The 27,154-nt window shown below is 38.9% G+C and overlaps 1 protein-coding gene and 1 pseudogene across 2 annotated transcripts; one reads left to right on the top strand and one right to left on the bottom strand.

Annotated features, from left to right (window-relative positions):
- Positions 1-394: 394 nt before the first annotated feature.
- On the bottom strand, positions 395-25,436 carry LOC122971107 (poly(ADP-ribose) glycohydrolase). Of its 2 annotated transcripts, none has more exons than XM_044337601.1 (18): positions 25,365-25,436; positions 24,801-24,928; positions 24,640-24,728; positions 23,800-24,557; positions 23,235-23,357; positions 22,783-22,869; positions 22,426-22,500; positions 17,783-17,875; positions 16,514-16,668; positions 13,402-13,481; positions 13,223-13,283; positions 11,105-11,180; positions 9,637-9,784; positions 5,536-5,614; positions 4,931-5,039; positions 2,875-2,980; positions 1,646-1,774; positions 395-1,431 (listed from the first exon to the last, which is right to left on the bottom strand). In XM_044337601.1, the coding sequence occupies exons 2-18, from the start codon at positions 24,914-24,916 to the stop codon at positions 1,256-1,258; spliced, it is 2,460 nt and encodes an 819-aa protein (XP_044193536.1). In that variant the 5' UTR covers positions 24,917-24,928; positions 25,365-25,436; the 3' UTR covers positions 395-1,255. The 2 variants fall into 2 exon arrangements, with proteins under 2 accessions (XP_044193536.1, XP_044193535.1); XM_044337600.1 differs by having other exon boundaries at positions 25,022-25,406.
- On the top strand, positions 11,187-13,216 carry LOC122971108 (annotated as a pseudogene).
- Positions 25,437-27,154: the final 1,718 nt, after the last annotated feature.

The raw sequence follows: 27,154 nt of genomic DNA on the forward strand, positions 1-27,154 counted from the left end.
AACTAAGTACATACATTATATGTCAAATTGTGTGAGGTGTCATTTTACATGTTTACAAATACCACAAAATATCTGTCAATTAACCTGAATGTGTCAAAGGTCTAACCTCGCTCTAACGTGCGCCATGCAGCTTCTTCTCGATGCAAATGAAGCTGTGTTTTGTCCGACAGACAGAGAGAAATCACACAGGAGCCCCTCTGCCTGACTCTCGTCTCTGACTGGATGTACTATGATCTACTCTTTACTTAATGAGGTGTCATGTACAGTTTATATAAAAGGTATGACCTTATTAAACTGTGAGAGAAAGGGTGAAGCAATAGCTGGGCAAAGATAAATGGCAAGGCTGTATAGAAACTCATTTTGCCTGTAACATCAATGGGACAAGAAGCCTTCATAGTGGTTGTTCAGAGATGTATTCCTTACATTTGTGGCTCCATTCAAACGACACTTCAGGATGAAATATAAGCAATACTGAAACTCTGAATATTACATTTACATAAAACTGTTTTTTTTTTTATTGATTTTATTATTTTATTCAGGCTGTTTGAAAAACAAAATCTGTCAGAAGATTCCTTCATTTTCATTCATGTGTAGCTATACAACAGTAAGGCTGTAACTGTAAAATACAGAAACAAACAAATCAAATCAATATTTTAAGTGGAACTGGATTCATTGGAATACCCACCACATACAGCAAGAACCCCCAAAAAAATGTATTCATGGACTCAAGATTATTTCCTAAAGATCCAGGCTGCTCTTTAAATCAAACCCTTTTCCTGAGAGCGCTCCAAGCTTTCTAAACCCTGTTCTTGTTATTCTTTTCCTTTAACTTGATTTCTGGCAGCCAATTCAATTAAGCTGGATATGTGTGGGTGTAAAAAAAGGCAACAATGACAAACCCAGAAGATGGATGGCAACCTTTGCTTCACCATTAAAATCACAATTGCATCGTATTGAAGCTCAGTCCATCGGCATATTACCAGCAGCGGCAAAATGAACACAGTTTGGACTGCAGCGCCAGACAAGGTCATAACTAATCACCCCCTGCAGTTCAGTTGCTTTCGAAAGGATCTGCATGCCAGATTGTCATTTTTGGCTGCCAGACGTTATTTGTTAGATCCACCACTATTAATTAAAAGTCTGTCCAAAAAAAAAAGATAAAAATAAAGCTATAAAGGCAGACTGAGAATGTTTTAATTCGGTAAGTGTTTCGCTTTCCGAAGGCGAGGCACAGTGACTCATCGGCCACCTGACCTTAATGGCAGTCTGTGGGGACGGTCTGTCCGGCTGAGCCCCCGTCGGAGTCATTGGGCGATAGGGAGGAGCTGACCTGTTGGTAGATGAAGGAGTATAGGCTGACGTCAGGGCGCCGACTGAGGCAGCTCTTGCATACTGAGCTATAGTACTGCCCCAGGAGATCATACACCTCCCCTGTGACAGAGACAATAAGATTGTGCATGTTGGCTAGTGTGGAAAATGTGAAGTTTTCAGAAACAATAATTATACAAAAAATCCTGAGATATTATTCTAAAACATTATTAATCATATCATTATTCAATGGGATCACATCCTTAGCAGTGCAATCCCGAGACAGAAAATAAAAAGGCAGAAGCGCAGTCGCTCATAAACAAGGAGCTTGCCTCACCAACACTGATGTTCCTCTGAGTGAGGAAAGAGTGCATGTTGTGGACATCTGTCATGAGCTGGCTGTCACCAAAGGTGAAATAGGCCACGTCTCGGCCCGCCTCGGCAGCTGCCAGCATCTGGAGCAGAGCTGGAGGGAAAGAAGCCTGTGTTAAATCTCAACAGTGAGAGTGACATAAAATTTGTTTCAATGTAGTATATAGATTGGCAATTTAAGGCTTTTTATGAAAGGAAGTTAAAGAGTGAAAAAAACTACATAATGTGTGAACAATTTGAATGTCTCTTGTTCTCACTTGTAAAAAAGGTTAAATATACAGATGTCTGACTAATCATATAGCAGCTGATGTTACCATTAAAAGTGAGCGGCACCAGCCGCTGCCTCTCTCTGCTTGTACAGTAAAAGGTAAGTAATCGGGGGAATAGGTCTCCCCCCCACTGAGAACTGTGGATTAGTTGCAAAGAGAGGCCAGGTCTGACCCCAGAGAGCTGTGAATATTTTAAGAGACTGGAAATATGTCTGCTGATTAATGAAGGTTGGGACAGTGGCAAGTTAACGAGCAAAACTGAATCAACATTTTCAGAGGAAGGCTAAGCTGAAAATTCAGCAGTTTCTCTCCCCTCCTGTTTCAACTGCTTTCTTCAAAAATTATCTGACAATTAAAAACAGGTGGATATAAGAGGCCACAGAAGGTAAACCCGGGAGGAGAACAGTGTTGGAACTACAAAGCTCTTTCCAGGAGGCATGTCATTAAGCAGACAGTAGGTGATTGTGCCTATGGAGGGCATTGCTACAGCTAATTAACAAATATGCATGTATGTGTGTGTATAGTTTTCAGGCACAGGGTAGAAACTGAGAAGCAGAAGCAACTACTGCAATCTGTTAGCATAAACTCTCTTGAAGCTCCCTGCTCAGTGACAGTGATACAAGGCTCAGGCAGAGTGCTCTAACAGATTGATGGACTAAAGCAGGCGATCAATTTCACTATTAATGAAACATATTAACTTTGTCATTTAATCGATAGGGGGAAGGCGACGAATAGGCTTTAAGTAAATGAACGTATATTCCCAGAAGACAAATGGATGCCCACACTGATCTGCTGGAGCCTTTCAATCTGAAATTTATTCTGTTACATCAGGAGGAGAGTCCGCTTAGACTGCCAAGTGTGCGGCAATGATCTGAGTTAATTTTTCCACAAGCCCTACTGACGGTAGTGTTACGTCAGCACTTACCTTTCAGACGTGTGTCACCCCCAAAAACCCCACAGCCCCAGTTCCCTGTCGCCACCGCCGCAAGGTTTTGGCTTTGTTCATCAGGGCGAGCAAAACCACAGTAGGCCTAAATAAAGATGAAGAGCAGAGAGTTTAATGTCAACAGGAAGCAAAACACAATTTGATAAGATAAGTATTCTGTTCAAACAATACTCATAATACCAAGGAGATACATAAGTACTCTACTAGTAAGAGATAAGTCTGAAATCATTCAGTATTCCCTACATAGTAAATATATAATAGTTTACTCTATAATGAGTACATAGAGAGAGAAGCAGTACATTGACATTTTGGCCACTTATGAAGTGTTGCATTACTGTAATTCAAAGAAAAAAACAAAGCAATATGGGATTTTTAGCAGTATTGAACTATTTTTTATTCATTTGTGGTAATTTTTGAGAGAATAAGCTTGACATTTAGAATTTGGACACAGGTGGAAAATAAATAAAATGCACCAGTTAGCATATAGGAGTGATTTCAGACACCGCTATCTCCTCACAATAAGAAAAATCCTTTTGTCATCAAAAACGTGTATGAATCTGGTTTTCCTGGGGTTGACTTTACATCAAGTTGTCAGCAAAATGAGGCCAAGCCATTCACCAGTAAATGGGGAATGATATGTCAGTTGGTACATAAAGCTGGAATCAGCTCTGATGAGCCTCAGGTCTTGGGATCACCTTACTGTTCCAGATCACTGGTATGCTTCATGAGAACCAGACCTGCGTCTCCATACTATCAAATGTAAATTGAATATAGAAAGCGACAAAGTAATTCCATTCACCTGCAGGCCTGTGCTTGACACATTGTTTCAATGCATGAACACATACATGTTAGTAAGATGTGGTTGGCCTGGCTGAAAATACATTTTTAACTTTGTGTCATCTGGCAACTTCGTACCCTTTCCCTCAGTTTCATTGCTCGACATGACAACGTGTCAGGTGGGTTGTATGTCACATGAGAAATGATTTCTAAAAGCAGGAGATGTTAAATGAAACATCTGAAGGGGCTCTGCACATTCATTTTCACACTGAGAAATTAAGTGAATACTGAAAATAAATTGTAAGTGCCCATCCTCCCCCTGACCAGTCATAAATTCTTCCTGTGAAAGGGCAGATGTGACAGTTAGCTGAACAATATTCGAAACAGGATTGATCTTCATGTTGATGCATTCTTCACATCCTTGTAAGAGCTGTCAAACTCCTCCAAGCTTTCTGACGGCGGACTTGACAACATCAACATCTTGATTTTCTATTACAAATGGATAGCTCTGCCTGGGAGGAGAATTGTATTTACCGAAGGATTCACATTAAAAAAAAACAACTGTGATGTAGAATTAATAATTGAGATTAATCGCCCTGAGGTCAGTAATGTTCATTAAAATTCATTCTGGGCCTAACGGACAGTGTAATGAATGAAATTAAGCTTATTCTCTACAAACATGACAATCCATCAGTCTCCATTACAGGCAAATGATACTTGTCTATAACTCAAATATTTCATCTGAAAAGAATAAACTTGAGTCAATGTCATCTTAGCTGACATTTGTGATGAGATTGTTTTTCAATCATCAACCAAATGGATTGACGGTGAAGCCATTAAATATCTGCAAACCAAACATGAGGTGAAATGATAAATAAAGTTAAAACATAACATTATTGCAGCCATATACTCTTAAATAGACATGATTATATGTGAGATCAAAGCGTAACATCAAAGAGCAGTGGTAGATTGCCCCCACACTTCCACTGCCATAAATTATACAAACTTCATTTGTCTACAAAACACTTTTAAAAATTTCCCTTAAAGCAGCATTCGCTTAACAGTTTCTAAACCCTGCTTTGCAATGAGCTGACATTGTTTTTATTCACAAGTGGTTTCTTCTAAACTGATGACAGATCCACACCAATGCCGAGCACAAGAACTAAAAGGCACAACCCAGCACTCATGTTTTAGGATGTGCAGAGTGAAGAAACCAGACAGACAGACAAGAGAAAGAAGAAAAAACATTCAAGGTAACCTTGTTGAGTTCCCGGTTGATTCTCTCTGGACGAAACTGTTCAAGAAAGTTCCTGAACTGCAGGGCGTCGATGGCCACGATCTCTGTGCATCTCCTCTGCCAGTCATCTCTGGAACAAATAAAAGAGATGCTTTTGCACAATTTCTCTTGACTACATCCGTGTTAGTGCACAAAATAAAGTCGATAAAACCTGACACAAAGCTTTGTGATACTCAATTTTGCTAATTAGCGCTAAACACAAAGTATAGCCGAAGCTGTTCGGGATGTCAGTTTTGCAGGTATGTGGTCATAAATCAAAGTAAATCAATAGTTGTTGACACATTTCACTCAAAGCCACAAATGTCAACCTCATTGTGGCACTAGAGGAAAAGTCACAAGATCACCAAAGTCATTATTAGGATTAACCCTCTGGGGACCATGAATCTCATGACAGATGTCCATCCTACAGTTGTTGATACTTTAGTCTGGATTTAAGATCATGGACCAACTGACTGAAATTGCCTTCCCTTGAGCCACATCACTAGCATGGCAAGAAGGGATTACTATGAAGGAGTTAAACATTTAGTTATTTTAATGTGTTTAAAGGATCTAGGTGCAGTAAATACCTTGGAGTTGTGTCCTGATGGCTGCCGTCCCATTGGTAGGTCTGTGCATAGCCCGTGTATTTACTGTACTGCTGTGTACCTGGTAATTACAAACAGCGACAGTCACACACCACTGTGAATATTAAACATAATAAACTTGACAGAGATTTTATAAACTGTGACGTGACTGCCATTAGGTTTTTATTAAGTGGTGGACAGATTGTGCTAAAATAATTGTGTGGCAAATACCATACTGTACAACTAATAACACACATCCACATTAAATGTACTTCTAAATATCTGAATATTTACACAAATAAACACATAAACAAAAAAACAGCAAAAAAAGAAAGAAAGAATTATCTGAAATGAAAATCTTGCATCGACTTCCAGCAATACAAATAGAAAGATTCACTGTAAAACAGAAGGTTTTCAGGGGGAGGTGGTAGTGATTCTGCCTTATGTTGTCAGATGAAACAGAAGCAGCTGTCTCTTGACAAGAGGAAGGTCAAGTTATTATCCCACCCTGACCACCACACCTGACCATCAACCCACAGGGGAACACTCAACACCTGTAAAAGGGGGAATGGAGGTTGGGGAAGCAACAGCACAGTCAAACAAATGAGGCCACAAATTAACTTCCCATTCATTAGTGCTCATTAGTACCTGGCTGTCGAGAGCACTCGCTGAGATGCTTCAAGCTGCAAAGTGAATAAACCAAGTGATTAGTAGCAGGGGCTTGGTCAGCAGGTATTAAGAGGTGTGCACGGGGGGAGGGAATCTCTAGAGTGCACTCCACTTGACAGACATTTCACTAATAATCAGCCTGCCTTTTTTTTAAAGTGATGCAAAATCACTGCCTGAGTAAGACACTCAAGTACATAATCTAATTCACCAGTATGCCATTAACAAAAAGAGATAAGCAAAACATATCTTTAGTCGAGTATGGATGAATCAGAAATTTCTTCATTTTACTGCTGGAGAGCTACAGTCCCATTGAAGCTTCTGGATTTTGAGGTGTAGACATTCTCGTGGGTAAAAAAGCAATATAACTCTATGATTGGCCAAGTCACAGTCGATGCCCCAGCAGCATGGCAGAGAAAAACACCATGTGAGGTTAAATTAAATGCTTTTAATCACAGAACAGAACCTCCTTTTTGTTTGAGCTTTTCAATACCTCCATGGTATCTGTGGCAATCCTGATGTAAGTATATTATTAGTATTCTGCTGACACCTTTAATGTTTGACTAAGGCATTACAACAGCCAACAGGCAAACAATCTCTACCCCTTTTTGGAGAATGTCTGATAAGATGCACAGACTGAGTTGGCAGAATTAACACAAAACAGTTTCTAAAATATTAAACTGGTGCACTCAGAACAATACAATAAACACATTGAAGACAGAATGTATGTTGGCAACGTGTTAAATAATTACAAAGTTGATTAAAATCTTATCAATACAACAATGAATGATAAAGACATATGAGTTTAAAATATTCTAGTGATGTTGCAAATTAGATATAAAAATGTAAAGCATGTTAAGTTCAGTACAAGGTACCAAAGATAGCCTAGAAGGACTTGTTGAAACTATGCATACACCAGACCTTTACTGGTCCTCTAAAAATATCAAACTATGATCAACAATATTTGCATATGAAAGGAACAACCTTCAGGAACAATATGAATTATGCTTTAGATTTTTCATGCAACCCATTTGCCATTTTAAATTATTTGCAGTGGGAGGCAGATCAATCTTGGCCTGTGAAAGATGTGTCTGGATATCAGAAATTATTCCTAAATAACAAATCGGTTGCATAAAAATCCGCAGGTATAATTCACAATGTTCCTGAGGGTTATTCCTTTCATGTGTAAATACATCAAAACAAAGAGTCAAATATTTGTAGCGGCCCAGAGTCTTGAAAAGGTCAGAAGCGCATCTCATAAACTGGGTAGCTGAAGAAGCTTTACAATTGTATTATTGTCACAGTTTGCATCAGAACAAATGAGGCTAACAGTTCCTCACCTTTAAGAAATTAAAAATGCATAGTGTCTGCAACAGGAATAACATAAAAATACAATAAAATGTTGTTAAAAAGGTTTCAAATTATAAATATCACTGTGTAACGCCACCACTAGTTTCTCAACTATTATCCACACTGATATATAAATAGGACAAAACAAGATTTTGTGCAGAGTCAAAAAACATCTTCCTGTGTCACTACATCCCGTTTGCGTCAAGCTTGCACCGCATTTTCTGGTCAGTACTACCATCAATAAATCATATGACTTCCCCTTGATACTATTTATACTTTTGACCGCCCCGATGGCAGCCAGAGATCTAGCAATCATGGAAAATTCAATTAAGCCTGGGCACTTTTGCAAATTTCAGTGCAGAGGTAAGATCCATTAGCTTTCCTACTGTATGCCAAAATGCATCACAGGGTAATATGATTTACCACACGGCCTCAATGTAGCTAAGGCTTGGACTTTTTTAACAGGAGGGGGGGTGGGACACGAGATACGGGCAGGGTTTAATAAAGATGATGGAATGGAAGAGTCCATTAGCGGAGCAGGTCTTGGGCAGGTCTTCCAGCTATAATTAATTCTGGGCCCCTGTAATAACGTTAAGTGGTGTAAGTAGAGAGAGAGGAGAGAGCAAGATGGCTGGCCAGAAGTCTGAAGGTGACTTGGCCAAAGTGAGAAGCTCTGATGCAGCGGTATGATTGGTGATTGGGAGGGCGGAGCCTCTGGTGCCTCACTTCCTGTTCTAATCCAACCCACTTGTTATGCAATGTCAGGGACGATTGCATCGTAACCATGGTTCACGTCATGGACTTGTGTTTATTAGAATATAAAATACTGATATTATCTATAATAGGAGAATCAATATTTAAAACTAAACTGAACACTGGAAGTTGTACAACATTAATACAGCACTCTAACGTAACCATAGCATAATATAACATAGCATAACATAACCAAAGAAAACCTTTAGGGCCATCTGACCACATTGAGATGGTTATGTCAAGTCATGTGTTTTTATAAAGCGCCGCCTAAATGACAAGTTTGATGGTTTTACTACATGCAAAAAGGCAATGCAACATGGGGAAAGATGGAAAGAGCGGTCATTTTCTCTCGCACACATTAATGCGCCATAAATTGTTCAGACATGGCGTACTTATAAAGGGCTCACTAGATATATTCAATTACCAGATGTCAGGATTTTTAGTAACCGACCTGAAAATCCACACGTTAATGATTTGATATATTTATTGTTGCAGAATGACAACTGGGTTTGTGTCGCCTCCTTCCATTTTGACGGGCTGTTTGTTGTTCAAAGTTAACTTTTGAGGTCAAACATAATGCATGTTAAAGGGGTAGGCATTATAAGCTGCACCTTCAGCCTACATCTTTCTTCAGACTGCAGAAATCTTTAAGTTGGGTTATTGTGCTGTATTTAAGTATCTGTCTATTTTGTTTTTTTGTGCGTTTATGTGTGTATAAATATGAGACAGAAAATAAATTTAAAATAAAATAGCTATTACTATTTTACGTAACACTCGTTTTCTTAAGTCTTCATCAAATGCAATCAAGCAGCTACAACAGTCTAGACAAACAGGTGAAAAAAAAAGAAGAGAAAACAGACAGATGCCATCAGCCTCCTGCTGGGATTCTTGTTACTGGTGCTACTGGCCTGTCCCAACCTTGTTTGTTGCCACCACTCAATACTCAGGTACAGTCAGTGGGAATTACTCAACACAAAGACCCAACAGAGCAATCAGGACAGCCCAGCTCCCGACTGATGCGCCTCCCCTCTGCAGCCAATCAAAAGGAAACGTGCGACAAGGACAGATCCAAGAAAACAAGGCAATTGCCAGAAACATCCTTTGGCCTCTTGCTGAGCCAGGATGGGGTAAATTGAAGGTCTGCAATGTGTACTCCATGCTGTGTGTGACTAGTAATGCTCACTATGTTTCTTCTGTCAAGTTATAGGTCAAGCATGAGAAAAGTGAACCCAGGGCACCATTGATCCGATCTGCATCAACGGACTAAATCATGAATAATTGCGGATTAGGATTCCTTCAGTGTATATTATTGGAGGAAACTTTTGGATCACTGACCTGTGATGATCAGACATTCATTATGATCCAGGGCTTCAGTGAAGAGGCGAGAAACGATAAGCTCCGGGTTGATCAGAAAACGGATTTCCTCTTGAACCAGACCTGAACTGGTGACTCCTCCTCCCACAAACCGATTGGCAAAATCCACCTGCAAATCAAAACAGAAAAAAATCACCATGAAACCTTTAACATGCACACCCTTGCAGACAGTATCTTTCATTTTGAACTGCACATACGTCGATAATAAGCATTAACTAAATTTTTCACATGCACATATTCTTATAAAACAAAACAGCTAGATGAAAGTAAATGGACATTTTCTTAAGTTGTGTAAATTTATAGTTCCCAAACTTGGAAAACAGGATGAAAACACCTCATGAAAAGGTCTGAGCCCTTTTTCTTTTATTTGTGACAGATTCCCTGACAAGCTGATTGGGAAGGTGGCCTGAGGTGATCGCATTACTCTGACATCTGTCCCCCATGCCAAAATGAGCTCTCCCCAGGAGCAACACTTGAGTGCGCTGCTGCTAGTAGCAAATATCACAACAAGACAGCAGTCCTATGGTCCAAAGTAAACATCTCCCTCCAGCCATAACATGCTGGTAAAATTGACTGCTGACTGATGCCTGTGATATCTTTTGCTACTTGTATTCTTTTAAGTCTGTGAGTAGATCTATGAGTCACACTGATTTACTTGTTTATTTGCTGTTTAAAATTCAAAAGAAAATTTGCATCTCATTGTTTCAGCTCAGACACAGACTTATTGTTTTAGTCAGAAAGCAACCATGTGGAACGTATAATCCTCCAATTTCAGGATTGACAGTTGTTGCTCATTGGCCTGTCGACAGCCCAGACCAACCCCATCACAACCCCGGGAAGATGCTGCAAAAGGGGTGAGCAGCAGTCTGAGAGCAGATCTCCCCAAACTGGTCACTCAACTCTGGGACAGCAAGCCAGCCTCCAAAGTCTACTTTGACAGGCTGTCAGCACCCACCCCCCTCCACCCCTGCAGAGCATCCATCAATCCGGGCCACAGCGTGCCCCGGAGCTGGTCATGTGTGCACATCAACTGTCAGCTTGTGGCAACTGGAGGCAAACAAAAGGTGAAAGGCAGAGCGGGCCATTCTGACAGTGTACAGGAAGCATGGCCTACACAGAGAGCAGAGGAGGCTCAGAGGCCTCGACCCCAGTCCCAGCACACACTCCCTCCGACATGTCACAGACTCCCTCAAAGGCCTTTTCAGCAGCAGTAAGCATTCTGGGTGAAAGACTCCAGAATGTGGTGGCTCAGTGACTGACTACAACAGAGGGAAAAGAGGACGGGACAAGGCAGAATATCTCTTAAAGCAAGAGCCCCTTCAAGCAAAAGAATAGGATTCTGAAAGGTTAAGTCCCTCTAAACCACACTATCATGTCGTCTTTCTGCAAATGAACACTACTGGTGCACTTCCCCACCTCCGTGTCTTACCTGAAGCATTCCATGTCCATCATCTTCAATGGTCCCTTCGCATGTAATGTGGAGTTTTGTGAGCAGAGTCTCTGAGCTGAAACAAAGAGCAAATTGTTCTTATGTTATCAAGAGACAATGGATCAAATCCAAACCATGGCTCTCCTCCCTGCCAGAGGGTGATGATAGCCCTGGCGAAGAAGAACCTGCAGGGCTACAACCAAAAAACAGATCTCTTTTGAGAATATGGAGCACAAATCCCAGGAAGTGATAGATATGAATCCCATGGGACAATATTGTGAATGAATCCTCTGCAGCCTGTTTTTACCTAGAGAGTCAATTTAAGTTCCAAGGGAACAAACTGCTCCCAGACAGCTTAGCAGAACGCGCCCTGATGCACCAACACATGTTTGAGGGTCTCACATTCTATGAGACATTCATTGCGGTCACCAACTATAACTTGTCCCTGAAGGAGAGAAGCATGACTCAGCTCTGAAGAGAAACTCTGGCTACTTAACTCAAACTTTGGGAGGGTTACCTGCAGAAGCTGGGCTCGGGCTCTCATCTGGAAGGACCCCCCTTCTCACTGGCAGATGTGACAGTTCTTCCAACTGTTGCTACTCTTGTTACCCTAAACTGGCTGAGTATTACTCTCTGTTGAAGGCCCAGCATCAAAGCCAGCTGGCCTCCTCACTGGCTGGAAAACCCACAGGGACAAGACACACTCAAAGAGATCTGAGATGCACACGCACTCTACAGTCACATCTAAAAAGTGTTTGTTACTGTTTAATATAGCGCTTCAGTATGTTCTCAATATATTGATGTTACAATGGCATTTATGTTTTATTTCTTGTGAAACTAAGTTTTTTTTTTATTTAATTTAGAGATATCTTTTTGTCAATTCATTGAAACAGACAGGTCATTTAAGGCAACAGGCATATATAGCGGACAAAATGTCACATGTGGCTTTGTTTGTATAGCAGCTTTTTGTTGCCCAAATACATGGTGTAGTTTTCAGTGCATTCTTACCTCGTTAAGTCTATCAATAAAGTCAGTTATTTCACTTATATAGGTTTCAAGTTAAATAGGTTTCAGTGTCTTTATTTGATACAAAGCCCCTCTATTACAGAGAACATGATATGTAGGCTCCGAACACGTTTCACTGTACAACTCTACAGTGTATTGGTTCTGCGCTTTTAGCCTCGGCCTTATAAAACCAAGATGTCACTGCCTGAATTAAAGTTTAGACGTTATTATTGCTATTGTTGAGCTCATGTTATTAGACGGCCATATAAAAAGGTGAACACAATATTGCATAAACCCTATATTCATTTCAAGTGAACCGTAGATTTTCAATCTCACATCTAGAAAATGTAGGTGGTGTCTTTGAGGACATGACCTGATAGTTTTATTGTCTGAATGGCTGCATCTGAACAGATTTGCTCTGCAGAAAGGTAACTGTGATATCATGATTTTACATAAATGAGCTCTATATTGCGTCGCACACATGATTTTGCATTTATGTAGAATGCACAGCTTCTCTGAGACATTCATAGCAGCTGTTCTGTATATTGGTCTATATCACAAAAATAAAAAAAATAGTTGTGCATATCAGCTGTGTAGAAGAACTTAATATGCCTATGAGCTTCAATTCAGATCTTTCACACTCTACCAAAGGTACAGAAGCTTCCAAGTCTTATGTTGTAGATGCTCGTCTGGGTCCATGCTTAGTTCTGGCACTGTGGACTTTTGGCTGCCCCTCTTTTCCCCCCATCAGCTGAATGTTTAGACTCAAACACATCAATAAACCAGTATATGCTGGAAAGGTTTTGCAGAGGCAAATCCAGACAGTGGGGAAGCAGATCAAGATATGACTTTACTTTGGAAACACCAGACCTGAACAAAAGGCCTCATGTGTATTTAGGGTTTGAAACATATCAACATGTACTGTACATGTATCAGAGAACATCATCCTTGCTTCAGAGCCTTTACAATAAAAAGAAAAAACTACAAAAAAAGACAATGGATTTTTGCTTGCCTCCAAACTACCTACTGGATTTAGCACACTGCAGGGATTTTTGGAAGATCATTTAACATAGTACTACTAATAGCAATAATATTGTTTTCAATATACGTCACCTTTTCCAATTTAGAGGTTTATCCAAGCTTTTTCTTGTGAATGTTACAAGACCAGTAGGCTCTGAAAAGCAAAAGAAGAAAAGAGGAAATGTCAATACTGTGTATTACTTCACACCAATAAGACTATACTGCTACAAAAAATTTGAAGTTACTCAAGAAATTAAAATATAAACACCTACTTTGCTCAGTGATACTTTTAAAATAGCACATAAGAGTTTTCAGCTTCTCAATCTTCTTTGAGGAGGACCCCTCGAACAGCCTGTAGGCAAAGAGAGATTATTATTTTAATTCAATTCTTGTTGATATCAGACGACATATTATGTTCATCTTATAAAAATTAAAGACATACTTTTTAAACATGGCATCACAGCCAACTACCAACTCTTTTCCATGAAAATGCTAAAGCCAAGACCAGGAAAAATGACACTCAATATAACCAGTGCCGTAGAGACACAAGACCTCCACTTTGGCCATGTGAGTTCAGTCATGCTTTAAGTTTTGATATGAATTAGTTCATCTCTCACTCAGCTTCCCTTTCAGCCACTAGCCGATTATGTAGGAGCTCCTTCGCTGTTACGACAATGGAGTTGCCTCGGGCTTGCCATCACAGAGTCACACTCATGTGCCACTTCACAGCACTCACACAAAAAAAAGCAATAGAGAGGGAACCAGCGCCCCCTCCTTGGGGATACATTAAGAAGTCCTGTGTCCCTTTTAAACAACAGTGTCCTCAGGAAGCAAAAGGTCAATTCCCCCTGAAAAATAATACACACACACACACACAAAGCTGCTAGTAGTGAGGTGCAGTGGGCGGGTTTGAATGCACAGCATTAAGCCCACCATCTCCCTCTCCAGCAAACTCTATAAAGAACTCCACTACCCACCCCACATGCCATCATGAAGAGAAAGAAATTTCATGTGAGGGAAATGAAATAATGACAAAAGCTTGATGCACTGAAAGCCCTTCAGGGGCAGAGAAACTCATTCATCAAAGTCAACTCTTGCCTTCATTTCTCTTTTTTTTCCAGTGTGGCCAGTAGAAACAATTGTGCGTCATGTAGTCTTCAGGGCAAACTGTCTTTAACTTAGGCTAGACACTGGTGAGAGCAGGCTTTTAGTAACAGACCGCAATGTGGCCTTTGGGGAAGGAAGAATTAATACACAATTATATAATATCAATACACCCCCCATAGATGTGCAAAAAGCTATGATGTAACTCAGGAAAAGGGTATAAGTGACTACAGTATGTATGATAGCAGAGTTTCTGCATCATCAGCACAAGAAAACATTTTTTAAAAAACTGGAAAATTCAGCTTGCAAATGGTTTCTGTTAAATGCACTTCATGGTAAATGAATAAGTTGCTGTAGAATACTTCAAATGATAGAGGCGACTATCAAACAAGCCAAAAAAAAGACGAAAACAGTCTGTTTCATCTCAATGCAAATAATTATTCTGCAGAGATAAAAGAATGTCTACAGCTTTGTTTTATTTCCTTTACTTATCCTGTGAAATAATGCGGGGAGGAAAAAAATGGATTTCACATATATTTAAAACAAATATAAAAAATAAGGACAACATTTAATGAAAAAGAGAAAAGACAGCAGCAGTTTTCCTTTCAAATCACAGCAAAACCTTTATGTGAATGAAATACTGATGCAATTGAACGCTGTTACAACCATCTGCAAAAAGCCAATGGCCTTCTCCATTGTCAAAGCAGTCATCTGAGTCAATGTTAATCTAATTCCCTCCTCCATTTAGGTAATTACACTGTGATGCCAACAGAGATGGGGGACATGACTGAGCAGTGATCTGCAGACTGATTTTGCATTACACCACCCAAACAATCTCCACAGTGAAAGCTTGCAGAGACTACAAAAAAAATAGATCCTCCTATTTGTCATATTTGATGTTTTGGAAGTTAAAGGTTTGGAAGAAAGGATATTTATTGATCTGGTAAAACTGACAAGTCCCATAGACCAACTAACTGTTGAGTTGTTGTTGGGCTGCTTGATTATGGCAAAAATCATAATCACAATTATTTTGGTCAATATTGAGATCATGATTATTTAACACGATTACTCATTGATTCACGGAACAGAAACATTTCCATTGTATTAAATTTATTAATCCACACTGACTCCGAGGGTCTCATGGAGATCCCCTGCATTTTTTTTTTTTGTTTTTTTTTTTACCCTCCCTGTTTGTTTCTGTCTGTATATGCGTTTTGAACTTATTAACTGCATCTACATTGATTGATCAAGGCTCCCAGTCTGTCTGTGAGCTTGATTCCCCTCCCTCGCTACGTTGGGCGAGGAAATAATATCAATGAATCAATAGATACAAACACTGTCCATTTCTTCCCATGAAGCCAACATGAAAATTATTCTGGTTCAGTACATTTCTACTGTCAGTCAGCCTGTGAAGGCAAGTTGTTCAGGCTTTTAGAGAGGGGCAAAAGTGCACTGCTGTAAAGGAAAGGGGTGCTCTGGATTTATAACACAAGACAAAACAAGAGCATCATTGCCGAACAGAATGCAGCACAATAATTGTTTTATCTCGATTATCTAGTTTTCATAATCGTTGGAAGTCAAGATCGTAATTGAAAATTCGATTGATTGCCCAGCCCTAAACCAGAGGTCAATGAATCAATGTAAATATATATCCAGAAGTATGAAATGTGAACAGATAGGACTGTATAACAGATCTTTGTTAAAGCCTGTATATTACAAAGAAAATCTATTAAGTTTTGATAAAAGGTACCCTTACTGACATTCAGACTTAATCAGTGAAAAGTTGAAATCGCAGCACCCTGTCATAAAATAATGGAATGTATCTAAGCATTTCCTCAATAAGTACAAACAAGTACCTGCCTTATGAGACAGGATGCACAAGACTGATTAACAACTTATTTTGTAAACAATAGTGTGGGGGCCCTACAGATAAAATTGAAACAGGTGGTTCTGGAGGGCAGAGCAGGCTAAATGAAAGATCTGCTCTGCACTAAGTGTAATGAGCAGTAAAATCAGTTTTCAAATGACTCAGACTGATTCCTCTCATCAATATACTCTTGTTATAAGGTAATGTTTGCTCATGTGTAATGAGTCAACCGTTTAAATGTTGATTGCTCTAATATGCAGCCAGAAGATAAAATTATTAGTGACGAAAGCATATACAGTAGTGCCCCCTCATGGAATTGAAGCTAGTTGTCACGACACCGTCCTCTCACCATTAACAACCGGATTATGTAACTTAAGATATCACGTGTGAAACTACCCACGTTCCTACATTACCTGAAGAAGTTGATGTCTGGGTAGTTGCAGTACTCAGTCTTTCTGGAGTTGCGTCGGGGGAAGGTGCAAAAGAAGGCGTTGGCGAGCAGACATGCCACCTGCTCCTGAGACATGGTGATGGAGTGGTTCATGCCTTCCTTGAGGAGGGGTATCGGCTAGAGGAGGAACAGAGGTACAATTGAGGAAGGTCAAAATCATTTGTTTTGTCAATTTGCCAAATGAGACGTTGAAGTATGTTGCATAAATGTACTTATTTGGCACCACTCTGCCCTTCTTGAATCAGCCATCATAATTACAATCAAGGTCCATCCATGTTCTTAAGTGATCCATACTCCCAATAAAGGCTATGGATTTATAAATAAACAACACATGTGTATAAGTAATTCTGTACTGACCATGGGGAGAGCATGTTGAATGAAGACAACAGACAACAGGAAAATTCCTTATTTGTTTGGATACAAGTTGCATGGCCAAAATGTTCAAATGTATGAACAACACAGCAATAATGATGTGTTATTCTTACTTAAAGTTCTCCAATACTATTCAACAAACTGTATTCAATTACCAAGCTGTTGAACATGTTTTATGTTGTAGTAAATCAGCAATGAGAGAACCCATTCGGTTTCCAACACAATCAATAGAAGTTGATTTCAGGCCAGCTACTCAATTTTCTATCCATTAAATAATAGATGCTATTCTATTAGCCAATCAACTACATCAATGATTATATTAATTTTCTAGTGGTACCAAATTAATTGTGACAAGAGGGAAAAAAAAACTATTCTTACACTTCAACATACATCATTTTCTATCCCACTCATGTGTATAGTCATATTTAATGTTGATGGCCTATGACACTGAGTTTCATGCATCCATGCATAGTTTAAGCAAAAATCTGCTTGCTTTGGTAATTTTTTAACTTGTGCGATCCACTTTGAGTGTTGAAATAACCAAGGTAGGAATACATTTATGTAAAATTAATTAAAAGTTTACCGACTGCTCAGCAAAATTAATACACAAAAACCTTCTTAATGAGACCGCTAACACACAATGCTCTTCATCATCCACACGCCAAAGAACCAAATGACCAAAAAGCCTATAAAACATCCAACAAATGACCATCAATAGCTACGTGCCTTGACCTCACCATTTTACTACCATTTCACAAGATTATTTGTCATGTTGTGACCTTTGGGATCAACCTGCTGCGGTGATCTACTGTGTCACAGACCAGTGAGTCAGTGTCCATTGGTTAGTGATGGCTGTTACCTTGGTACAGAGCTCAGATGCTCTCAGTGCTAATTGCACCATGTCTGGCAGCAGGGAGCTAAACAGATGTTCAGCAGCATCAGGCTCCAGGACCTTGGAGAGAGGAAGAAGATCTGTTTATGTTTGTTGTTTTTGCCACAAAACTCAGCTGTGACATTATTAGCTGTTTGGACTGATTAGTTTGAGACAGAGAGATAAAAATGAACAGTGCTGATAAATATCAAAATGTTAGAATATATATACAATTTTCGGGACAAGGCAGCATTCACTATACTCTGAATAACTAAAATTACACTGCTAAAGCTAAAATACCATGCATGAAAGATTTAAATGAATGTGACAGATACTGTATGGCTTCATATTACATAATACATCTACCTTTAGTTGGATAATTCATTTATAATATCACCAGAACCAAATATTAAAATAACACACCAACCATCAATTAATCCACACCAGTGCCTAAGTGGACTAACATAAAATATATACTACCCATATTTACACCCAGATTGGCTACCAAATGTCAGAATGATCAATCACAGAACAATTTCATCAAGGTTATACGGCCATGCCAGCTGATTAAACAGTCTTCCTGGAAGAAATGCAAATGACCAAGCATTTGAAACAGAAGGGACAGTGTGTTCCCAGGACAAGGAGCCTTGACTGGTGATTTAGCCTAGGACATTTATATTATGGCAAAGGAAGCCTGACTAAACACTGTCATAAGTAATGACCTGGTTGACATCATAAACTGCTCCTATGGGCGTAATAAATGAAGGCACTTGACAGGGCGAGGCGGTGGATATAGCTGAGGTAGTATAAGCCAAGCTCTTTAAATCAGCACAAGCAGTGCATCAAATCAACCGGACTAACTCTCTGTATGACTTGATACAGGTCTGTACATCACAACAAACTGACAAAGTAATCAAGCAAGACGCGGGGGTGTGGGCAGTGAGAAACAAGAGCTCCCGTACAGATTTAACACAACACCTCACGCTCCTGTTCCTATTCCCCACAGGTCCGAGCAATAAAGCAATCTGCTTGACTGCATCTGTAGACGTGTGACCATGTAAAAATAAAACACTTGGCGTGCTCGTAACCATAAATACGGCACTGGTTGGACTGGTGAAAGAAAACTGAACAAAACTGATGCTGTCCATCAACAGCTTTTCTGTTATTCATAAGGTGTGCGTGCTGAGATGAATATTCAATGAAGGTGCCTGGCCCGTCACTCTATGCCATTCATACTCTACTTTTCTCTGACACTCAAAATCCTCCTATTACATTGTCTCCAATCTGGCATCTTCATGGGAAAAGTAACAAAATTAAAAATGTACATTACATTGCATTGTTTACCCATTCCCATTTTACTTGTGTAGCATTAGATCCTCTGTGATTGGTGCTTAAAAATTTAATGTGTTAACAAACACCAACACAATATTCTGTGGGTTATACGAGCAGCTTTCCATCAATGTATTGCAGATAAATACAGCCCAATTGCAACTGCATTTATACAGCATACCAGACTATTAAAATACAGATTCATTACTTAGTCAAGCTCTGAATAAATCTAGAAGGGGTACAAGCATAAAACAGTCTTCGTTATGAGGAATGGTGTGTGTCAACTCTGTAATAACAGAGTATAAATGAAGCAAGTGCATTTTGTGTGAGATACAATCACATGTATTAAACTTGTTAAAAGTTACCTGCAACTGCCCAACATGAAAACTAATTTGCATATTTTCTTTTTTACTACTTCATGGTCAAAAAGGCACCCATACATTCACAAGTTTTACAGTTTCATGTGAAATCATTAATGATACTGACTTATCTTCACTTCAATCAACAAAACAGTTGGTGATCAAATATCATATGATGTAATCAGCTATAAATCATGTGGCACACAAATAAAATAAAATCTAACTCAATTTTAGTACATGGATGTTTTGCAGTCTGACATAAATTAATGTTTCCATTTTAGTAGACTTGACAACAATAAAATTTGGCCTATGGCTAAAGCCTCTCAACATGTTCAGATTTTATCTAATAAATTTCCCATTCTAACATGATTTATGACATACATACGGCACACAATTGATTCAACAGTATAAGGGTGGAGTAAAGCATTCTCTAATGTCAGCCATTTTCATTTCTGACAAGTTACTAAATGTGACCTTTTGGCAAAAGATTAAATTATTTTTCTAGACTCCCACTTTGCCTCTGAAGGGCTGCAACATTCTCCCGTGTGAAATCCAATTTCTGTTTTTGTTCAAAATGACAGAAACACATTTGACATACTGGCATCCATGGGAAAAAAAAAAGGTTCCATGTATTTTTTTTTTTCCTGAGATGTGGGATATCATAAAAACGTGTAGCTGATGTATTCTAGATGATGCCATGCAGCACAGAGCGGGTGAGGGGTCCCTTACCATAAGGAAAATAAAGCCTATTATTTGTCTCTTCTTACAAGCTCAGGAAAGATTTTTTATATCAACATTCATGTCACAGCACAGCCCATTCTCTCCAAATGGAATATTCCCAGCGCTTCATGAGACAGACAGTGCAGCCCTCCCTGATTCTCTACACAGGATGACGCAGAGTGCATCAAGACCACAGATGATGGATGGCCTTTAAACAGGGCTGGAGAAGACACTGACAACTCTGAGCAACGACCAATGAACCAACCGTGTTCTGGCCATCATGATGTAACTCAGGCCTATTTTCCCCTTGATCTGTAAAGAAAATGACTTAGCTGAGGACAGTAAAAAAAAAAAAAAAAAAAAAAAAAAAAAAAAAATCACATAAACACATTTAAAATACAAACTTAATCTGAACGCCAGATGGCCAGATGTCCGGTCTACACAAGAAGATAAAATATATACAAATTTATTGCATTCAGTCAACTGTGAGCAAGATTTATGACATAAATTATAATAATACAGAACACACTGGCCTCAGTACTGTGCTGCTCTAACTAATGGTTCAGATGACTTGGGTGTCTACTGTCAGGCAGGAGATGAGAGGACATCAGAGGGAGAACCAAACAGACTATCATGTCTACAATGATCATATAACAACTGAAGAAGAGCCACAGCCCCTCAACAAGGGTATTTTTAACTCCAACAGTTGTTTCAGTGTGTTTTAAGATTTCTTTCTTTATTTTAATTTCTCAGCAGCCACATACATTGAAACAAAATTTGTCCTCTGCATTTAACCCAGCTTATACACCAGGACAATGGGCAGCTACAGTGCAGCGCTCAGAAACCAACTACAGCTCTATTTGCCAGTGCCAGTGGTCAGGGGCACTGACAGGAGTATTAACCCTAACATACATGTCTTTGATGGTGGGAGGAAACTGGAGCATCTGGCGCGAACCCACGCAAACACGAGAAGAACTTGCAAACTCCACAAAGACCTGGGACGGCCGGGGTTCAAACCCGGGTCTTTCTTGCTGTGAGGCACTGTGCCGCCCGGTTTAAACATAGCTTCTCATTCATGTAAAGCCCATGCTTTAAGGGGGAATTTAAGGTCAACTCTGTCTTTTTCAAAAGGGAAGATTTTCTTAGCTTTAGGGTGAAAATCAATAATAAAAATATTATATTAATAAATCATAAAGAATAGTGCTAAAGTGCACATGTTCATATACTGTGATGTACTACAAAGTAAGAAAATGGAAATAAAACAGGAAATGTAAATAAGATATAGGTAGCACACTCATTATATGGAGAAAAACAATTGCATATATACTTGCTAATTTCATTTAAGATGTCACAAGGTTTGAGTTATTATTTTTTACCTCTAGTCCTATTTGTCACATAAATCATGTCTTCCATCCCACATTTTTTTCATTTTGTTAAATCATTAACAAACAGTTAACATTTATATCACATTTAGTATTTTGTTTAATTCCATAAAAATCTAAATGGCCGGAGCTAAAACAGGAGTTTAGAGCTATGTGAATTTGTCTTTGACTCAAGACACACTACAAGACAGGCTTATTATACTGTATATGTAAAGGAAATTCATTGCTATATTTAGTTGCAGTAGCAAAATGAAAATACTAGAAAATTTAAGCCACGATGAAAGTGAAACATAGAGTACATGCTACCAGAGTCTAATCAAAAATCTAAGGACAATCCTTGTCTTGCAGAAATATTACACCACTAATTATCAAACATGTTGCAGTTGTCACTCATGGTGCCTGAAAGTATGAAGATATTAGACCTACAATCCATCTATACTGATTTCCAATACCACTAAAATACTGTACATGCCAAGTCACATATAATCTGGTGTCAAATGAGACATCTGCTTAACTGTGTCTTCCATTCTACTAATGAGCCTCATGCACTTTCTTTGACCTCTGAGCTCTGTGAGCGGCAGCAACATTGATTTACGATGCCTTCTGTTGGGCAATCAAGTGTCATGATTGGACAGTTAATGTTTCATTAGCCAACAGCTAATCCTTTAACATCTTCAACTTGAGTGTCCATCTGTGTTTACATGTCCACATGGCACTATTAATTCAATGACTCCTCTATAGAAGTACTTTTTGGGAACAAAAGAAACTCAATTCACTACTTCTGGATTTATTCATATTCATAAAAGAAACAGTAATCATAATAGACATGTGTGTTGTTTACCTTAGTGCAGTACAAATGTAATGCTGTGAAGTCCCATTTCTTGGCATGTGAAGCACAATATTTCAATACTGCATTCTGTAAAAAAACAAAATCAATAATCATGTTACTTAAGTGACAATCAAAATCAATCAGAATTTTAAGTCATAAATTATATATATGTGTATTAAAACAACAAGCAAATTGTCAAAAGATCAAAATTGTGACTAAAGCAGAGAGACTGTGTCCCTCTCAGTTCCTAGGCTCATGACGCCATCTTATGGCAAAGTATGGAAACAGCAATTACACTGCACTGTGCCCCTTGTTCTATGAGGTGAAATACATTGTCTTGTCAATGAAGAACAGAGATTTGAAACTTGCCTTCAACTCATGTGGACTCATAAATTTCTTGGACAAAGTTTCAGTGATCAGCTCCCACCGACTCTTATTCTGCAGCTCTCTTGTTTCCTGTGGAAGCAAAAATTTAGTCAGCTCTCTGCAGGGTGAATTCTGTTCAGCTTGTTGTATGCAAAGAATAATAATGCTGTGTTGGTGTTCCTCTTTTCGTGCAGTGATTTCATGCAATAATTTAATATGTGCCTCTTCTCTGATGCCAATCATTTTCATACTGTGGCATTTCATTTGTACACACACAGATTTGAGGCATGAAAAGTGGATGTAGACAGCTTCTGTGATTGCACTGTTTAGATGACCAATATTAAATCACTGAGCCGCCTGGTGTGCAATCTGTGCAATGAAAAACAGTCATCATGTATTTTAATAATCATGACTACAATTGTTACTGATAGGTCTGTAAACACATGGATCATTACCTCATCTTGTACAGGAAACAGGTTACTATTAGAACAGGGCAATTTGACATGGACATCATCCCAAGTATCCATAAACTTAGCAGGATATGGAACAGGAACTTTAACACGCTGAAGAAGGTCTGTCTGTCAATAGAAGTGAATGAAAACAGATGGTATTAGTTAATGCAATACCAGTGTGCGAACCAAATGGTCTTATTGACAATAAAACATAGATCTGTCAGAAACTCAAGAATAATCATCACATTAAAGACCTGTTGCCGTACCATGGCATGCTTACAAATCATCCGTAAAGTCATAAAAATATCCTCCCATTGTACAAACTACTGACCTAAACTACAAAAAAAATTTTATGATATAAGTGTAGTTGTTTAATCTATATAACATTCAGAATTGTTGACTGGAAACGTAATTTGCCACTTTCACCATGAAGATGACAAAAATCTCTTCCTAGTCTTTGCAGAAACCTTCAAAGACATCAGGTTGGCCTATGATATTACTGTACATTTCAATGGCTTAATCACTTGAAGTACTGTTAATAGTACAGAAAAGAAAGATTTTTTCAAACCCTTATCATCACAGTATGCAGGCCAGGGACATCCTTCAGTGGAGGAAATGGTCTGCCACATTCAGGCATTCTTTTCAGCTCACTGATTGGCGTCCCTAACCAGGTGACTTCAGGCTCGTCATCAGCGGAGGTAGTTTCCTTCTTTGCATCTCCTTTCTCTGGAGACTTATTTGGCCTGCCCTGTCTCAAAGGTAAGCGTAGTGATGAGGTCCCTGAGAAGAAGTCTGTTATTTTGGTATTTTGTTTGACAGAGCCCTCTGAACTTGCTGAGCACGACTCCATTTCTTGTTCTTCTAAACCACCATCACGGCAGGTCAGTGTCTGCGTAAGCCCACTTTCTGCAGAATCCTTCAAAGCTGGTGACACAAAATTGTCTTCCTCCAGGTCTTGTGGTGTTAAGGGTTGGGTTTCTTCATCTGAGTCAGAGACTGCAGGTTTTTCAGCATTTTGGTAGTCCAGAGATTGAGATGAGGAGCTTTGAAAGCCACCACCATCAATCATTTCTACATCCTCTTCAGTTTGGAAGACTTCAGCTGTACTTGGGGTATTTTTGGGCTTCACCAACCATTTTTCCAGAGTATTTCTAAACTTCTGTTGCTGTCTGGGGCCGATTTTGTGATGGGAACCTTTTGTCTTTACACCTCGCAAACCAGCTGCTCCAGTCTTTGGCCGTATATCCATTTTTGTCTCTGAGTTGTTTTGTCTCCTTTCTTGATCTACTGTCTCATTATCTCTGTTCTGAATGCATATAGATGGGCCTGAAGAACAAGAAAAAACATTTGTTTTACATGCAAGGAGGTTACTGAAAAGAAGCCAATAGTTTGTATATATCCAAATTACCTTGGAGAGAAGATGAAGTGGACGTTGGGGCACTGGTTTCAACCCTGAGTCTCTTTGCTAAAGGTTCAAAGTCTGTCAGTGCAGTCATTCTACAAAAGAAGGCAACACATGAGACATGCCCTTTTGAGACAGTTTAAACATGACAAACCGTGTATACTCACAATACAACCTGCGCTGACACCACAAGGGAGGTGTTATTTCGTCTTGTCCCGATTTGTTTCTGGGGCAGTCCTTTCTTCAACAGGTGAGCAAATCTCAATATATGGTATACAGCCATACATAACACAATCTATTGCAAGAAAGCACACACCGGTGCTTTAGTTAGGAACATAACTACCCGTGTTGCTATGTGACTAAATTAAGTAATTATTTAACTAAATACCTAATGATGTATGAGAATGTTTTGTATTTTATTATTCAGACTTTTGACTTATGTCGTAATGTACGCTAGTTGTTGTCCAACAGTAGGTTGACAGACCCTCTAGAAAATACTGTCAGCCAAACGTAGCTAACCTAGTTAGCTTATATGCTAACCAGCTTTGGGCATCACCGTGCTGTGAAACCGACCAAAAAAGAACCTGGTTTGTCAAACAACTATTGTATGTCACAGTTGTCTAATAGAAAGAGCTTCAAATTACAATTTGAGAACATCAGTTGTACTTTTATGAAGCTTAATACGCAAAGTGCAACTTTAAACGAGCTACTTCTGGCTAAAATGTAAATACCGCTGTTTGGTTCAACGTCAAATCACTTCCTCGCGGGAGTCACGTAACGACGACAAGATAACGCGATATTTCCACGTCTCGAGCACCTTTGATCCTGAAAAGCAACAAAGACCCAAACAATTTTTGTATGGATTGAGATTTGTTCCACAATTATTTGTGTGAACAGATCGACAATCTATGTATAAATGTGTAATCTTTAATACAAACACCTTCCACAAAAAAAGATTTGTAAACGCACAAAAATATTTTGCGAATATAAAACGGATCTGCAAATACACAAACAAATTCCACAAATAATATATATATATATATGAATACATTAAATTAATCTACAAATAAAATGAAAAGCATTTGTGAATATCTTCCTAACATTTACAACTTTCCAACAGGCATTTGTGAACTCAGTTTTTATTTGTGAATCGAAAAAACATTTGTGGATCTCAGTTCTACGCGTGTGGATTTGCTTTTTACACACAAGGAGTTTTGAAACAAACTTTCCACCAGTCCGATATGGATGTATCATAAACTCTTATCATACATCCATGCAGTCCGAGTATCACTCTAGGTCATTTTCGGATAGCAAGTGATGGCCTGCTGATGGTGTCATTTCCGCTTTCAAAGTAAGAGCACGCAGTCTTTCTATGAGCTGTTTTTTTGTTTGTTTTTTGTTTTGTTTTTTAAATAATCAGCGATAAGTAACGTGTATTCGTTGTTTTGTGTTAATGTCATACAGTGAGATAGTGTGTGTTTATTTGTTCTATGTATATTATGTAGCTCACACTTTCGTATTCTGTTTGAGTATGAAAGGCACGATGATGCTTGTGGGCGACGTTCAGTTCTCTAAAGCGGTGGCTTGTATTTTCACTTACTCTTTATTTATTGTTCATTGTTAATATGTAGATCACGCTAAGCTAACGTTAGCTACCGAACCAGCATTGACATGGCAACAGCAAACATTCATGCTGTGGGCTCATGGGTCGATGTGTGGGTTGGGGAAACGAAAGTTCCATGTTTAAACTGAACTCAAAACCACATCCTCATACTACTTATGCTGTCAGAGACTACAAGCCCTGACTACACGAAAAACTGACTGACCAACGTACTTTCTTTGAGGTGAAGGCGCAGCTGGGAACTCCCTACATCAGACTTTCACACCAAAATCAGACTTTGAAAATAGCATGTGTGTAAGGGGAAAAGGTCACATTGTGTTGGTCATGACACAATTTCATATCTCCCAATTCCTCGAACTGCAGATATACGAAATTTCTTTTAAAAAAGACATGTTACAAAAAACAGGCAAGGAGAGGGAGAGAAGGAAGATGGAGGAGACCGACAGGGCTGATGGAGGTTGTTTAAGCTTGCAGTTAAAATTATCAGTCATCTAAATGATTTTATGGCATTTTTAGTTTTAGGGGTTCACACATCAAACATCAGTCTGTGTATGAATAATATACTTAGGATCTGCAACTTATCTAAGAGAGAGGAGATAGTATTCCTTGTTTTCAATACCTTGGCTTTATCTTGCTTTCCCTTTTGTAAGTGGATAGCATTTAAGTCATATTAGACTCATGCCTGATACAAACTATGAAGAGATAGATCTACTTTGCCAACTTGACCAAATAGACATATTTTTGATTGATTTTACACCTATTGCTACTAGGGGTGTGCCTGAATACAAATATGTTATTTGGCAAAGCACAAATAATGGATTTTTTAAGAATATTTGTTTCATACAAATATTTTTAAAATTTTTGGGAAGAAAAAAAAACATGTCAAATACCAGCACTCAG

The sequence above is a fragment of the Thunnus albacares genome, chromosome 20, assembly GCF_914725855.1.
Source record: "Thunnus albacares chromosome 20, fThuAlb1.1, whole genome shotgun sequence".
NCBI lineage: Eukaryota > Metazoa > Chordata > Actinopteri > Scombriformes > Scombridae > Thunnus > Thunnus albacares.